The sequence below is a fragment of the Rhamphochromis sp. 'chilingali' genome, assembly GCF_963969265.1.
Source record: "Rhamphochromis sp. 'chilingali' genome assembly, chromosome: 2".
Classification (NCBI taxonomy): Eukaryota; Metazoa; Chordata; class Actinopteri; order Cichliformes; family Cichlidae; genus Rhamphochromis; species Rhamphochromis sp. 'chilingali'.
In genome coordinates this window covers 18985187-19001606 of record NC_137930.1, presented here as the reverse complement: position 1 = coordinate 19001606, position 16420 = coordinate 18985187, and the positions used below count along the sequence as shown (strand labels likewise).

The 16420-nt window shown below is 40.3% G+C and overlaps 2 protein-coding genes across 3 annotated transcripts in view; one reads left to right on the top strand and one right to left on the bottom strand.

Annotated features, from left to right (window-relative positions):
* The window catches only part of prune2 (prune homolog 2 with BCH domain), a 13509-nt gene extending 2956 nt beyond the window's left edge, over window positions 1-10553 (top strand). Inside the window, exons 2-11 of one of the 2 annotated variants that reach the window (XM_080868009.1) lie at window positions 77-143; window positions 226-426; window positions 723-899; window positions 2674-2776; window positions 8006-8137; window positions 8295-8381; window positions 8685-8783; window positions 8893-8931; window positions 9386-9436; window positions 9563-10553. In XM_080868009.1, the coding sequence (XP_080724135.1) occupies window positions 89-143; window positions 226-426; window positions 723-899; window positions 2674-2776; window positions 8006-8137; window positions 8295-8381; window positions 8685-8783; window positions 8893-8931; window positions 9386-9436; window positions 9563-9593 (975 nt within the window). In that variant the 5' untranslated portion in view covers window positions 77-88 and the 3' untranslated portion in view covers window positions 9594-10553. Of the gene's footprint in view, window positions 1-76; window positions 144-225; window positions 427-722; window positions 900-2673; window positions 2777-8005; window positions 8138-8294; window positions 8382-8684; window positions 8784-8892; window positions 8932-9385; window positions 9437-9559 lie in introns of both variants that reach the window. The other variant, XM_080868008.1, reaches the window with a different exon arrangement.
* Window positions 10554-10672: 119 nt separating this feature from the next.
* pcsk5a (proprotein convertase subtilisin/kexin type 5a) overlaps window positions 10673-16420 on the bottom strand; it is a 43341-nt gene continuing 37593 nt past the window's right edge. Inside the window, exons 35-37 of the mRNA XM_080874226.1 lie at window positions 15341-15441; window positions 14752-14950; window positions 10673-11655 (exon numbers count right to left, since the gene is read on the bottom strand). Coding sequence (XP_080730352.1) covers window positions 11183-11655; window positions 14752-14950; window positions 15341-15441 — 773 coding nt within the window. The 3' untranslated portion in view covers window positions 10673-11182. The remainder of the gene's footprint in view (window positions 11656-14751; window positions 14951-15340; window positions 15442-16420) is intronic.

Genomic DNA, 16420 nt, shown 5'->3' with positions numbered 1-16420 from the left:
CAGTAGTCTGGGTGCTCTCCAGGTGTGTTTTTCTATCATAAGAGTTCATTTAATAACTGTAATTATCTTCTCGCAGGTCCTCCTGGGGATGGACCTGGCATCAGGGAGTAAAATGAACTCTGAGGGGGATGATGGCAGACCAGGTGAGCGCGAATCAACAAATACCCTTAATAGCTAAAAGAACACTGTGGCATTGCATAACTGTTTCTGTTTTTCTTTTCTTAGTCCCTCCTACCTCTCTACCTCTGCAAGGAGGAGCCTCACAGAGAAAAAAACTATCTGCGCCTCGTATCAGCCTGTCACTGGACCAGAGCGAGGATGACTTCGGAGAGACACCAGATGATCTAGACATTAATGTCGACGACCTCGACACTCCAGATGAGGGGGATTACCTCGACTACACAGACCATGAAATGGACTGGGAAGGTGGGTGACTCTGAATGCTAGAATGCTAACACTGTGAGTTTGATGACCTGAAAGATCGCGATGAAGGTGGGGCACGCAGAATTACAAAGTGATGCAAGCATTTTATTCTCCTCCTTCTGCACAACAAGAGCAAGACTATTTTGTAACACTAACAGCTAATGTTAATATGCTTCATTACTTTACCAAGAATTTAATTGATGTGTTAAAGTGGAAAACCACAGTTACTGATCTATTGATCTTTTTAAAATCAGTCTACAATTTACCCACAATGCATCATTTGGTCTTTTTCTTATCAGATCCCAATACTGCCAACAGGAGTGCTACCAGTGAAGTCTACAATACAATCCCAACATACAGTGCTGAGGAGGAACGCCAAGATGGAAAACTGTGGAGGACTGTCATCATTGGGGAGCAGGAACACCGTATCAACATGAAACTCATTGAGCCCTACATGAAAGTCATCTCTCATGGAGGTGACTCAAGTTTTGTCTCACAGTCTGAGCAGATCTTCCTCCTTAGCTCCGGCTGCTGGGGTCATGTGAGCCCTGCAGACACTGCTCTCAACTCATTTCACTTTTTAAAATCAATTCACAAGTGTAGTTTTTCTTTTGCAAAGTAGTTACCACATTTACAGTAAAGTATAGTAAAGGTGTTAACATTAGGATCCATCAAATGGTGCACTCTCCCTTAAACCCCAACCACTAGAACTGAATACCAGTCCAAGCCAATTGGGTAAAAGACGTTGCTTTTTATAGCAAAGATTGAAATACAAGCTGAATCTGCATACAAAGCAGGTGCAAAGTGTCCCCAGTCACTTTGTACCTGAAAGATTTGTTGTCACTTGAAGCAGAGAACAGTAGAAGTCAGTGGTCTTGTTGCAGCATTTTGGATCAACTAATTGAACTAGTTTTTCAGTATCACTCTGAGACAGGATTTAAGGAACTTGGAAAGATGTTGCACAAATGCATGACAGTCCTACATATTTATATAATATGCAAATTGAAGGACATTCTAATAAAAAAAAAATGACTCCAGGACTCCTCATGGTGTTAGAAGAAAGAAAAGAAAGAATTAGATTGAGGAACCTTAGTTTCATGAACCCTAGAGGTAACTATGTGAAGACTATGGCTTTTTAAGACGAATAGCCCTCTTGAGGGCCATTGTGAATAGATGAGATGAACAAAAATAAAAAAAAGTGTGACCACAAGCCTCCTGCCACACAGAAAACCAGAAATAAATCAACAAATTTATAATCATCTAACACACAGTATTTCTCAATTGTAAGCATGCTTTGCTATTGGATTACAGAAGAAAGCCAGGTTAAAAAAGTATTTATGTTAGGTTTACTGCATTACAACCTTGTCATGTTAATGAGCTGCCAGTTCTCATCTAACTAGACCATGGAAGGACGTAGCATTTTGGAAATACCTCATCCCACTTTGGCAGTAGACCAAGTACAAATAAGGAAATGCAGGCTGTAGATGAAGACAACTGATAACCTTTTCAGCACGAATTTTTAAGTCATGTTTCCCTGTGTCACCTGCATGTTACAGTAACGTGATTCATGTGGGCAAAGTGGCCATTTGACTGCTGTGATCCAGATCAACTCACTGTGAGCATACAGGCATGATAAATCAAAGTAACAACTGCTCTTTCACCGGGCATAAGGGGTCAGTGAATGGTTCAAAAATAAAAATGATGTGAACTGTGCAGTGCTGTGCAATCGTATACTTGTACACAACCGTGTGTGAGTATAATGCATGAAAACCACAGGGGGACCTGGATCTTAAATTGAGACCAGTCACTAAGTCACACATTATTGGTTTCACAGGCAGGGGCCCCATGTCTATCTCTTCCCCCTCTGTGGTGCCTTAACCACGAGCTCTGGTTAGTCTGTGGGTGGATTGACCATGAGGGTGGAAATATGCAGGCCATGCATATCCCACTGTGCTCTGCGTTGCAGGTTTAGTGAAACGCAGCTGTCTCATGGAAACAGAGACGTCTGTCACTGAAAATTCAATCTCACCAGCTCTGTCATTTTGATAAAAGACCTGCTGTCTGAGTGACACCAAATCTGGTAATGAATGGCTTTGTGAATAGACGGAAATTACATTAATCAGAAAAGTAGCGAGAGGAAACAGTCTGTCTGATGGACAAAAGATAAATAGAACAAAAAATAAAAGAGCAATCAAGTTCTCGCCAGAGGAACTCTTACTACTTTTATTTTTGTGTGTGCTTTTTATCAAGGCTACTATGGCAACGGAGTGAACGCCATCATCGTGTTTGCTGCTTGTTTTCTGCCAGACAGCGACCGAGAGGAGTACCATGAAATAATGGAGAACCTCTTCCTGTGAGTATCAAAAAGCGGTGACTAAGACGCTCTTTAAACGACTCTTTGTTTTTTCCAGTGTTTTGCTTTGACCCCGTTAAATTCAGCCACATCGTTCGGTGCATATCCTGTTTTTGTAGTAGTGTTATTCATTTGCTTTTCCATTTTTTCAAGCAATGATCGACCATCTGATCATGACTGATCTATATATATATATAAACATAAAAATATAAACATATGAGTTTATGGGTAAAACTTTGAAAATTTGGGAATAAACCAGGAATCATCCTTGATGTCACCAAGATGTATAAGGCAGCGCCACAGACTGTATATTAACAATGGGCATAGCCACTATGACATCACTCATTGGTTTGTTATTCATTTAAACATTTAGGTCTTTGCTATCACATTACCATATTTGGGTGTAAGTTTGCTTTCATGCTTGATTAGCAAACTGGATCTATTGATTGTATGTGCGCATCCCAAAGATACTGATTTCTTTTAATTAGTACTAAGTAGCAATTTACCAATTCCCTGACACTGGAGCTCAGGACTTCTTGTTTACTTTTTGCCTACTAAACAAGCCATATTTTTTCAGCTACTTTTATTAAAAATGTTTCCAAAGGCACTAATCAATCAAGCCAGGATTGTGTTTATTTGTGGTGCAAGTTAGTTTTACTTTCAGAGAGAGGATATTAACTTGCTTTTGGAGTCAGCCAGCTGGCACTGGCAACATCATGAGCGAAAGGCTGCAATTAAAAAAATCTGTTTAATGTATTTTTCACCTTAAGTGGGTTTTGGATTGATGCTAATATCAACATATTAACATAATTGCAATGATAATTTTAACATCCTGAAGGTCAGGCAACGCTACAGTCACACTCAGGAAAAAGTGGTTTGACACTTAAAATTAAAGCGAATGTTTGCAGTGATCTTATGATGTAATTGCATTTGAACTCTCCAGCCACTTGTAGTCACTTGCCATCTTCAAAGTGATGTATCAAGATGGCAATAAAACACCAAAAAGAGGGAGTCAGTTTGCTATCAAGTAAAAAGGGTCAAGTTGGGAATTACATGAACCTTAAAACTTCATTAGAACTGAAGAAGCCTCTTGGATGAGACGTAAAACGTCTTCCTGAGTCCTGCTGAAACCTCATCAATTTGATGCAAAAGTTCATAAATTCCTTCACAAATTGCTGCAGGAAGGTGATTTAACTGCAAAATGACAGGTGCCTGGCAAACCTTCCTTTTATACAAGAATATAATCAGAATAAAACTAGTTGGCAACCAGATAAAAAACTATTTGCAAACCTTGGTCTATCTCCCTGAGAGTGATTGCAGTCATTCCAAGTCAGAGCATTTTTTTGAAGACAGGTTGCCTCCTACCAGGTGACCTGTGCAATTGCACAATTTAATCTCGCCCTGAGATTAAAGGCATTGGTCGTCTCTACTTGCAGAAAAAAATTCAATGTAATCACTGGGCAACCACTGAATTTTCTGAGTTGCTATCCTTTTTTTATTCTAGTGTGAATGAACTGTTGCTCACATTAGATTCATTTTGCGCACAAAGTAAACATATGCGTTGGATATCAATGCCAAATTATCCAGTATTTCTCAAACAACTACAAAATGTGTAAAAACCACAAGTATGTACCTCATTGTGGCTATACAAAAAGTCACACAATCACACAGCCTTGTCCATATTAAAGTACTAATATGTACTAATTTGTGCAGTTGGCATTCAGAAACAGGATAAAGAGTCGAAATCACAGATTCTTCCTTACAGTCTAACACTGCATGTGTAAATACGTTTGGATAGTCTGACTCAGCACTCACTACAGGCATCAGTGGCAACATTTACAGTACACATTTTGTAAACAAGTTCTTGTAGATTTTAGTGTTATGTTACAAGCATAGACCTGCGCCTTTTCTAGTCAGCAGAGGGGGGCACTCTGATTGCAACAAGAAGTCCGATTGAACAGAAAGCTATTAGAACATGAACCTTCTTCTCATGTGATCATTCATTTATGACCTCAGTTTGAATGTAATATGGTTGAATTGCTAGTTTGGAGTCTTCTTTATTATAGAAGGATGTTAACTGTACTATTCATTTTATAGTAAAATGTGCAATAAAGCACTTAGGGACGGTCATAAGCCGGTTTCCAAAAAACAGTAGGATAACAACCTATTACTGACCTCAAGGCTTCAAGACGGGGGTCCACAAAAACGGATGATGTATTTAAAGTCTAAAAAATTGCAAAAGACTAAATGCATCACAATGGAACAGGGTCATTAAACTCTTGTATTACTTGGATGATGAACTGAGAGTTAATTTGAAGGATTCTTGTGATTGATGGGCACTTGAACAGCTGTAACATGTAACGTCCAACCCACAGTAGTCAAAGTGTCATGCCAGCCTGTGGGAAATACACAGCTGTGTTTGTGGTCTTCCAGTCAAAATTGGTTCATGGCAATGCAGCATCGAAATGCATATGACAAAAGCAATGTGTGTGTGGATGTAATTATCAAATTAAGGACGTTGTTGCTGTTTCAATCAGCCATGACACTCCTGCACAAACACAACTTTCTAAATGAAGTGATTAAAATTCAGTGTGAGTCTAGCTTGTTTGCTAGGACCTCCCGTGTCGATATATCCACTGTTGTGCTGGCACAGTGGCGCCTCATGCTTGGACAGTGTGCTAGGGATCCCACAGGCTGTTCTGTGGAAGATATTGAGTGAGCTGGCATATCCGAGAGTTCTGGAAAGAACGGAAAGGAGGTAAACCGTACTGTCTGCAGTTTCTGATGCCAGATGGCTTGAGGTCTGAATCTGCGCGAGGAGGAGTAACTGTAGCTGGGTGCTGAACGGTATTCAGTTTGATGTCAGTGGGAGATGATCAGAATATTCAGGAAACAGAGTGGATCAGCAGTGCTGGTCTGTAAGCAAGCTGGGGAATGACATTTGATCAGGAGGAGAGGAGAGCCAGTGAAGTTAGATGAGTTATTGAGGAAACTAGCTGAGGAGATTGTCAAGTTATTTTCAAAGCAGGCGACAAAGTTCCCTGCTGACTGCGAAGACAGAGAGGAGGTGGTGGAGGGACTGCGGAAAAAAACGAGAAAGCGATAACAGTTTCTTATGGTTTGAATTAGAGAATTGGATTTTCGGAAAAGTAGAAGTCTGATCAAGCTTGTGAGATTGATGCAAAGAAGGAAAGAGGAAGCAACATTTTTGCCAATTTCTCATTGCTGACTTCAGAGGGGAGAAATGTTTAAAATGCTGTTAGTTGGTTTTTTCAAATTGAGGGTAAGACTTGTGTCCTATTTCCTCATATTTCTTTGCATTGAGCGTTCAAATAAAAGTTGCTCCTGTATTTCACCATTTTAACACATAATGCCAGAGACTTTCGAACTCCGCTTGCTTTTGATATTTTGAAGTTTTTGATTGAATTACAGTTTAGCCCAGGTGAGTTTCTGCAAGGCATGATGCTGTTTCACATTAATGTAGTTACAGTTCTGTTTGTCTAAGTCAGCCATTCCCAAAGTCAAGAGTGCTGAGACCCTCTGAAAAACCAAAAAACCCATGACGTCCACCATAATACAAGAGAAAAAGAAACTTCAGTATAGAGTCAGAGTAATGAGTAATATCACAAGCTAACCTAAAATAAAACCTATAGCTAAATATGCAACTTAACATACTTTTGAGTAATCTCAATTTGAATTTCTGTTATTATTGTGTCTCATCTGCAAGACCTTCACAGCAGCACACCAGGTGGCCCCAGCTTACACTTTGGGACTCACTGATCTGCATTTATTGAGAGTGTTAAAATTTGTAAACTGTTAGGGGCACAAACCACGAAGCAACAATGACACCAGTGTCAGTGTGTAAAAATGGTAGTTTCTGCAGTGGCCACTTGAGGCAGGCTGCAAAACCAAATCAGCCCTATAGACCCCACCATGCTAACTTCAGGGATGTAACAAACACGTTTAATGCCAGGTACAAAACACAGTTTTGCTTCTCATAACATTTCAGAACTCAGTCGTTTGGTCTTTGTGTAGACTTAAATTTTGAGGCGTGTATCCCAACATGCACTTTATTTCCAGTAATTGAAATTAACCTCTTGAGAAAGCCTGATGGAGAATATTACTTGGGGTACAGTCCCTCAAAAAACTGTGCTGCTCGTTTAGTCTGTAAAGGCTAGCAACTAATGAAGTTCGTTAGCATTAGCTGAAAGCTTAGCGCTTCTCACTCTCATCCAACTTAAAGCTTAAAAAACCAACATGGCTCAAAACACACTCAGTATACCCATCCTTTTTATACAGTCTACACAGCCTGCATTTAGTATTTAGAGCTAAATGGCAAGTAGGCTAAACTACAACATGGTGAACATGTTAAATATTACTAGTACATGCTACGGTATTGTTTGGGCCTGTGATTTTAGCCTGTTGTTAGGTGGTTGGTAGGCAACAAAATGACTTATATCCCCCTGAGAATAGGAAAAAAAGAATCGTCCAATTGAACTTGTGATTTCCTGCCTCTTTGGAGCTACAAGAGGCCACCCAAACACATGAGATATCAATGGAAAGCCCAGGATGTCCTCTATTTACACCAGGACGTTGTAAGGTAGCTCAAATAAGTCAAAAGATATAGACCAAAAACAAATGTCAATTACATTAAATTAAGATAATGCTGCTAATGCTATAGATGCATAAATGCTACAAATGGGTTATTGGTTGGTGGTTTAGGGGCCTAAGATGTACCTGTATGTCAAGCTTGGTTGCTCCACTCCTGATGGTGTGGGCGGGGTTTGAGGATAGACAGAAAGAAAGTTTTCGTCTTACAGTAAGATTTGTACATAAAATGTATTTATATACTGTAGCACCTTTCTAAATCAGGATCGCAAAGTGCTTCACAATAGCAGTCAATTCAAATATTAACACAGTAATATTATCTACTAGTCAAAACCAAGCCTATACAAATACGTCTTGAGCTGCTGTTTAAAAGTGTGTGCAAGTTGGCATGCTGGTGCTTAGCTAAAAGCACTGTTCTTTAGGGAGTGTAGAAATCAGCAATGGGTCCAAATACAACATTTTACTCTTTTATATAATCCTATATGGTATTCCAGAAAAAAAAATGGTATGAACCCTTGGTTTAAAGCCAGAATAGGGGTCAGGGTTATGTAAGCAGTACTTACAGGAAGGGTGAAGCTTCAGAAAATTAATTTGTGTGTACTCATGTGTGCGTTTTTCCAGTTATGTGATCAGCACACTGGAGCTGATGGTGGCAGAGGACTACATGATTGTATACCTGAATGGAGCCACACCCCACAGAAGAATGCCTGGACTTGGTTGGCTAAAGAAGTGCTATCAGATGATTGACAGAAGGTCTGTCCTGTTCAGTGGTATCACTGCTATGCGATACTACATTGGTTTTGTGAGAGAAGCCCTGAATGACTAAGAACATTTGCAGCTTTGCAGAATGAAAGTGAAAACTGATGCACCAACATTTACATAATACTTTGGCATGTGATGTTATCCTCAGGCTCAGGAAGAACTTGAAATCCTTCATTATTCTCCATCCATCATGGTTTATCAGGACCATTCTAGCCATTACCAAGCCATTCATCAGGTAAAGAATACTTCACTTTTAGCTGGCACGCTATCAGTATTTGTTGTGGTCTGGTGGTTGGTCCACTGTCTTGTTCTAAAGATTGCTGCTGGATCTTGACACGTATTAAAACAATTAAGGCTGCTTAAAATTATTACACTGAGACAATTAGCTGCTAATGTGACTCCAGACCTTTTAATATAGTATAACGGAGTAATGCACATTTATTGCTTTTATCGTGTTTCTGTTATGTAGATCTTTAATTGTGTGTGTGTGCCTATGTAAAAATGGTCATTTTTTGTGCACATGCTTGTGATGCCTCAGCACCAAGTTCAGCAGTAAGATAAAGTATGTAAACAGTCTGGACGAGCTGCAGGAACTCATCCCGATGGACTGCATCCAGATCCCAGAGTGCATCATTAGGTGAGTCCCTTTAAACCTTTAAACACAACACTGCCTCCACCTCCTCTGAGCCCAGATGGTCTTTTAAATAAGTCTATTTTCATCTTGTCATTTAAACTCTAACCTCTAGACTCGACAAGCAGCTGAAGGAAGCGGCAGAGAACTCGAGGTAAGCATCGACCCTCCTGCTCGCATTACTTATTCTGCTTTTTTTCTTCTCTCTCTCTTTTTTTTCCATCTACAGTTGAAGCGCTCTCTTATCAGGCAACTCACTTTTTAGATCACAGGGATTCTTCTGCTGGATCAGGGCCCAATTGGATTTGGCTATAGTTGCAATTACAGGAGAGAGAAAGAATTTGCTAAAGAGGCTAAATGCATTGCTTTCATCTCATTTATCATTACAGCAAAATAAATGAGCCAGTCCTTATAGCACAGTGATCTATTGCACTGATAATAAATGTAGAAAAGAAGCAGTAGAATTCCCACACTAATCACCGGCTGACTAACTGTGCTCTGAAGCGTAAGTTGCATGCACCTGCAAATTCAGCGCATGCTCGTGTATTACAACAGTAAATTCTGCTTTAACAACCTTTCAATCCCCGCCCTCCCCCGGCCCGATCAAGAGTGAACAGTTTTCTGCAGGGATCCGAGCCAACTGCAGCAAGCAGAACAGAGTAAGTCCTCGAAGATGTTTAAGTTCACACATAGAAGACAAACGGCCTTGTGTCAGCAGTCTGTCACTACTACATAAACACACCCATCTCTAATGTCTCTGCTTTGTACTTTCATCTTCCCAGCAGACCAGACGCAGCTGGTGCCAGCGGCTCGTAAATCCAAACATCCTGAATAGATGGGTCACCTCGATGCTCAGAAGTCACTGTTGTATTGAATGGGCGCATCTGGAAAATTGTGTAGCTACTGTGTGTGCGTCTGTCAGTGTTTTGTCAATTACACACTGGAGTTTAATAAGAGAATACAACTTACAATAGCACCTGATCACGATAAGATCTTTAACAGCTGCTGTAGCACCTGCTGTACCTTACACCTGCAGTCCTGATATACATGTAGTCTTAAGTGTGATTTTTTGTTTTGGGAGCATCAGCAGACTAGTGCCATCGCTCACTTTAGGGTAGGGACTTCAATTACACACTAGACAGCGCACTGCGCAAATCCATTTGTAGAGTCTATAGTGTTGTAGTTGTGTGCATGAGAAGCAGTGAAGCAATAATATCACCCTTTATTGGTTACTCAGTCTCAGTATTTCTGATGAAGAAACTACTTCTGTGTACGCAGTAAAAGCACAGGGTGCCTTGTGCCATGGAAGATGACCAACTGGCTTTTGACCAATCCAAACCTCTTTCTGGAAAATTAACCATAAAACTAGATATTTTACCTTTATAGAGTTAATCTAAGACTAAGAAGGAATAACTTAATTATTATATGAAGCTGTCAGTGCTATGTGACAGCATGTCTTTTTAGTCGTGTTCTGCAAGTGTGTGTGCGTGTCTGTGCGCACGCATGCATGTGTCTTTCTGTCTATACACGTCGAAACTCATCCTCAGTTTCTGCTTGACGACCAGGAAGAATCTCGGGTGAGAGTAGCGATGGGATCTTTGATAAGCACATCTTTATCTGTGTGTCCACACGCATGCGTGTGTGCGTATCTGTGCATCAGTGCATGTCCCCCTCATTAGATAACCGATGGTCCTCTTGCACAGTCTATAATGGTGTACTGAGGGGATGCAAAGAAATTGTTGATCACTGGCTAGTAATTCAATAAAAATAAATCGATTCAAGTCTGAATGTATTTTATCATTTCTTTGTCTGCCAAATTACAAATCAGCCACTTTCAACCTGGTGAAGTCACGAGTTGCTCTTTATTCCTAATGGATTTGTTTGCAAAACTTTATTTGAACAGAATAACCAGGATAACACATACTCAAATTAAATATCAACAACAATAAGCACATGGGTAAAAGAGAAAAACAAACATAAACAGGGTGATTAATCAAATTTTAAACCCCAATCCAACACAATTATACATGGTAATATGATCAATGAAACCATCACAACAAGTAAACTGCCACGATGAAATGTTAAAGATACGCAGAAATCTTCGTGCTACAAACCGGGTGTGGCGAATAAAGCTTAATTTTGTTAATTTTATTTTTAAAAAAAGGAAGTTTGGGAGTGTTAAATACATTTTACTGTTTTTAAATGCAACACATTTCATTGTGTGAATGCAGTTATAAAAACAGAGCTCATTATGAACAGCATCTCATGTTTCATTTGGTCAGGCTCATTCAGTAAAGGATAAATGACTCTGTCCCTCGGGGGAAGGGGGAGACAAACAGCACTGGGGAAGAAACGAAGAAGGAAAGAATTGCAAAAGAAATCTTATGAGATGGAAAGCATCACGTTCACCGGAACGTGTAGCTTTCATCGTCGTACTCCAGCTCGTCCTCGTTGTCCTCTCCCAGCTGTCCGTATCGGAACTTCCTGTACACTGTGCCATCCTGGCCCATGTAAACAATGTCCTCATCTTCATCATCGTCGTCATCATTGTCATCATCCTTATTCCCTGAGCGACGTTCACTGAGGTCGACCAGCTGGGACTCCTGAAATCGGCCGCCAGAGGAGCCGGCTCTGCCGCTGTAAGAAGAAGCAGAGCTGTAGCCGCCTCCGTATCCCCCACCGGAGCCCAGCTTTTCATAGCCACGGGGAGGGATGTCTGAGCGCACGTTTTTCAAGCGGGAATGTCTGATAAGGACGATGACGGTGACCAGAACCAGCACCAGCAGGACGCAGGCTATAATGAAGACTGTCAGGTTACCTCTGGCCTCCTCTTCCTCCTCATTCCTGAATGCCAAGTTGGTGCTGAGAATGCACTCACCTGGAAAGAAAACAGAAGTTTAGACACTGATACAAAAAGTAACTGTGGTACCTGAACAGGAGCTTTAATGATAATAAAACTGAAAGGGCAGTCAACAGATTTTGTGCAGGCAGTGAAATTTCCTTGGAATGAAAAGTACCATGAATGTCTTTAGTGGCTCTGGAGGGAGCTTTTCAAAATCTGAAACAAAATGTGAAATATGAAAGCTTTTGTAGGTGCTCCTGGTTTCCAAAAGTAAAAAAATGTGATATTCACTGTGAACTTTTCTACAGTTTGAATCAAAGTGAAGCTCTGTTGGTTGGAAACACTGGTGGAAAAAGGTTAACAAGCCCATCAGAAAATACCCTTCTCTGTAAAGAAAAGCCAACGGAGAAGCTTGTGTTTGTAAAACTTGGTTTCATGGGAAGAAAAAACAATACCAGAGAAAAATATTTGGAGTAAATTATGCCCCACTCTTTTGCTTATAATGGCAGCAACAAAGGATTGAATTTACTACCAATCTGTCTACATTCATATTTGGAGCTACCTGCCATGCCAGAATTACAGAAAATATAATGTTACTGAAATAACTTCATAAAACTCATAGTCAGAGCTGGTCTACTAAATTTTCAGCAGAAAATGCTGTTTCTGTTTCAGCAGCGTTAAAGATAATGGTTCAATTAAATGCAGATTTTACAGTTAAATCCATAATTTGTTTGGTTTGTTAGGACTATTTTTGCAGTTTTGCCGTTGTAATATTAAAAATGAGGCCCATATAGGGCTGGGCGATATATCGAGGTTTTAAAAAATATCGATATATTTTCATATGTGACAATATCGTTTATATCGATATAGTCTATGTTACGTTATAATTATAACTTGTGGAGCCGCAAGTTTGCCTGTCTTTCGTCCACTTTTGTCTCTATTCAACGTTACTGGGCCTTGCGTCTCCCCCTCCCCCATCGCTTCACCTGCAGGCAACGACAAGATGGACACGGCAAATCTCCGTTAACGAGTTACCGCGGATCACCCCGTGCGTGGGGCTGGACGGCGTCAACGTGTTAGCGAGCTAACCGCGCTAACGACATGCATGGCCTAAAATCCTTTCATTTTCTCCAAAATCAATAGTGCGCCTTTTGTATGAATTCTGGTTGTGCTTACTGACCGCGAACCGATTTTATGTGGAACACAGCGCTCAGCAATCTGTCAAGAAATGTTCTAGTTCAACTTTGGTAAGCTACGGAGCTGCACCGCTTGATGGATTGTCGGAGTATTACGGCTACCGTAGTCCGGAGCCTCGCGGAGTGATACGTACTGTGCTTCAACGTAATATTACCGTATTTTGTGTGTATAAGCACCATAAATGGCACCTGTAAGAGACATGATTACGAAGCAGATTTCAAACTCCAGGCTGTCAGTCACGCAGTACAAGTTGGGAACAGAGCAGCTGTGAAATCTGTCTTTGTTATTATGCTCAGCGTCTTTTAGTTTACATTTTGACTGCACAATTGTGAGCTTTTTGTTATGCACAAAAACAACATTGTTTTCTTTTATTTATGGAGCATTATTATTTAATAAATGCTGATAATTTATTTTTCAGTAATTTCTTCACGTACATCTGTGCTGTATGTTAATAAAAGTGCCTGTGTGACATCTGGGACACAGCTTTGACTAAGAACTCTCTTTTTGTTCTTACTTTATGGCTTAAAAAAAATATCGAGATATATATCATATATCGCCATCCAGCTAAAAAATATCGAGATGTGAATTTTGGGTCATATCGCCCAGCCCTAGGCCCATGGCAAGTGAACGAGCTCATAATTAAGCTGAAAAACACAAATAAAAAACTACAAGTAGGCAAATCAACAATATTGTGCAATCTTAAAAAGCAGAGATATTGGCCAGCTCCGCAACACCAAATAGCCTGAAATATCACAGACGACAACTAAAGAGATGGTGACAGAGTTATTTCCATGGTTAAGAAAATCATGTTCACAACATCTAAGCTATTTAAGAACACTCTGGGAGTTAGGCATAACAGAGGTTTTACAACAAGGTGGAAACAACTGGTTACACTCAAGAACAAAAAGGCCAGTTTAGACATCTAAAAGAGGCTACAAAATCTGGAGAAACAGCTTATGATCCAAAGCATATGACATTACCTGTCAACGGAAAAATTATGGCATGGGCATGTTTGGCTGCTAGTGGGAACGGGCCACTAGTGTTTATAAGTGATCAGGCAATCAGGATGAATTGTGAAGTGTACAGGGCTGTAGTCTCTGCTTAGATTCAGGCAAGTGTTGGGCAGTGCTTCTCAGCGCAACTAGATAATGAACCAAAGCATACTGCAAAAGCAACCCAAGAGTTTCTCAAAGCAACAAAACGGGATATTCTTCAATGAGCAAAACACTGATCTGATCTCAGCCCAAGCTTTTCAGTTATTAAACACAAAACTGAAATTACAAATAAATATGTCTTTTATTGACCTAATAGTAATATAAGCAGAGGAAAAAACAATTCTGCAACCAATAGCTCCTCTTACTTAACAACTAAATGAAATAGCAACTCAGCTGCATTATGGGAAAAGTGTCCAACCTTTAACTGATCATTTCAAACCTGAGGATCTGAGGTCGTTATTTTAGGATCTCTCTTTTCTGGGGGACATTTTATAGACCAAGACATCAATCAACTGCTGTAATTTCAAAAAAAATAATTAAAAGATTGATCGCTAATGAAAAATGTAATTAACCACAACCTTTACTCGTCAAGAGATGTGATAAGTTTAATCTAAACATCTTCCCTCCCTACCTGTAAGACTTTATTAGTTTAACTCTTTCCCCCAAGAGGACCGCCTCTGTACCCACCCCAATATATCAATAACAACCATTAAATAGGTTCTGGGTTCTTCCTCAGCAGGCGGTGTAGGAAGAGATCATTCTCACTAACTTCTGATGCACAGTTCCCATTCCCAGTTGTTTTATTCTGGAAGCAGGCGTGAAATATGACACAAACTGCTCACATTCTAGCAGACGTGCAAGGGAAGAAAGAGTTAAGGAAGAAAATTACAACCTGAACACAATGATAACTCTCAGCATACAAGATAGAAGTTCAGCCTACCCCGTGTCTCTGTGCAGTTACAACAGTCTTGCTGCTGGGTTTTGGTGTCTTCCTCTTCATCTTCGTGGTGGCAACAAAGTAGACAGCGCCCTCCAGCCTCTAAAATAGCCTCAGCAGAACACACTGTGCAGTTGGATGGACCGGGTCCCCGACACTCCAGGCAGGAACTATCACAGTCTTCACACGAGTGGCTTGAACCCTGATGAAGGACAGGGGTGACTCAGAGCTACAGCATTTTTGCATCATAACTACTGATTCTTTGCTTCCAAAAGTTTTTTTTAAAATGCTGAATAAAAGCGCAACCAGCCTCTCAGCACAGTCAATTAACATTCATCTACCTGTCCAACAATTTCAATCAACAGCTTCACAGCATGAGCTGCGAGGTTTATTTAGAAATTGTGACACAGTAATAATTTTCGCTGTGATGTTTGAGATTTCTCCTGGTGCAGTAATAACCCAGTCTGAATTACATTATGTGATACCTGGGGCCAAAGCATTCAAAGTAATTATTTTGCTGAACGACATGTACTCGTGTTTTTTTAATTTTTTAATGAAAAGTTAATATTTGTGAAATTAAAAATGCTGGTACCTTTATTATGGGATGCTGGCCTTTATCGCATATGGACTCACACCTGCCATATGACAGCAGGTAACCAGGGTAGCAGGAGTCACAGGACTCGGGAAGTTTTCCTGTAGGTACATGACAATGTAAAGGGTTAGCCTGATGATTTTCTGTGTTTTTATTACTGTCAAAAAAATGCTTAAAATGCTGTGTCAAACTTTTAATATCACCAGCCACCTTCTTTAATTTAACTTAAAGTTCAAATGTTTGCATTATTCTTTTATAAACAATTTAATCCAGGTACTCAAGGTTGAAGTAGCAAAAACTGCACTCACAGTGGTGTAAAAAAAGGTTTGCCCCCTTCTAAACCTACACGGTGCTGTGTGAAACAATGAGTTCATTTTCAGTTTCTGAAAATAAACTATGTTTCCACACCCAGGCCTGATTACTGCCACAGCTGTTCATCAAGAAATCACTAAATTAGGACCTGGTTGACAAAGTGGAGCAGATCAGAAGATTCTCAAAAGCCGGACATCATGCCGTTTGGCTGGCCCATTAAAATCACTCCACGAGCACAGCAACAACTCATTCAAGAGGTCACAAAAGATCCCAGAACACCATCTACAGAACTGCAGGGCTCACATGACTAAGGTCAGGGTTCATGGCTCCATCATATGAAAGAGACCTGGCTTAAATGGCCTGCACTGCACAGTTCAAAGACAAAAACCACTACTGAGCAAAAGGAATATAAGGGATTGTCTCTTTTGTGCCAGAAAACATCCTGATGATCCCCAAGACTTTTGGGAAAATACTCTGTGGACCTCCAAAAGTTGATTCTGTTCATCTAGACGTGGCGTTTTCAGTGGGAGAAACATTTTGTCACTCATCCAAGTGACTTCTTCAGCCTCAGCTGACTGCAGGTTTCCCCAATCTTATAAACAGTACATTTGCATAATGAGTGAAACCAGCACCACTGAAGGAACAATGGGCTGGTTGATCAACAACCACTGATCAATGGCCATGAGTACCATTCACAGAGAGCTGTGGAATGGCTGCAATCACAGCATTGTAAGATGGTGACAGATGTACCCTTAGGCCCTCTCCTCG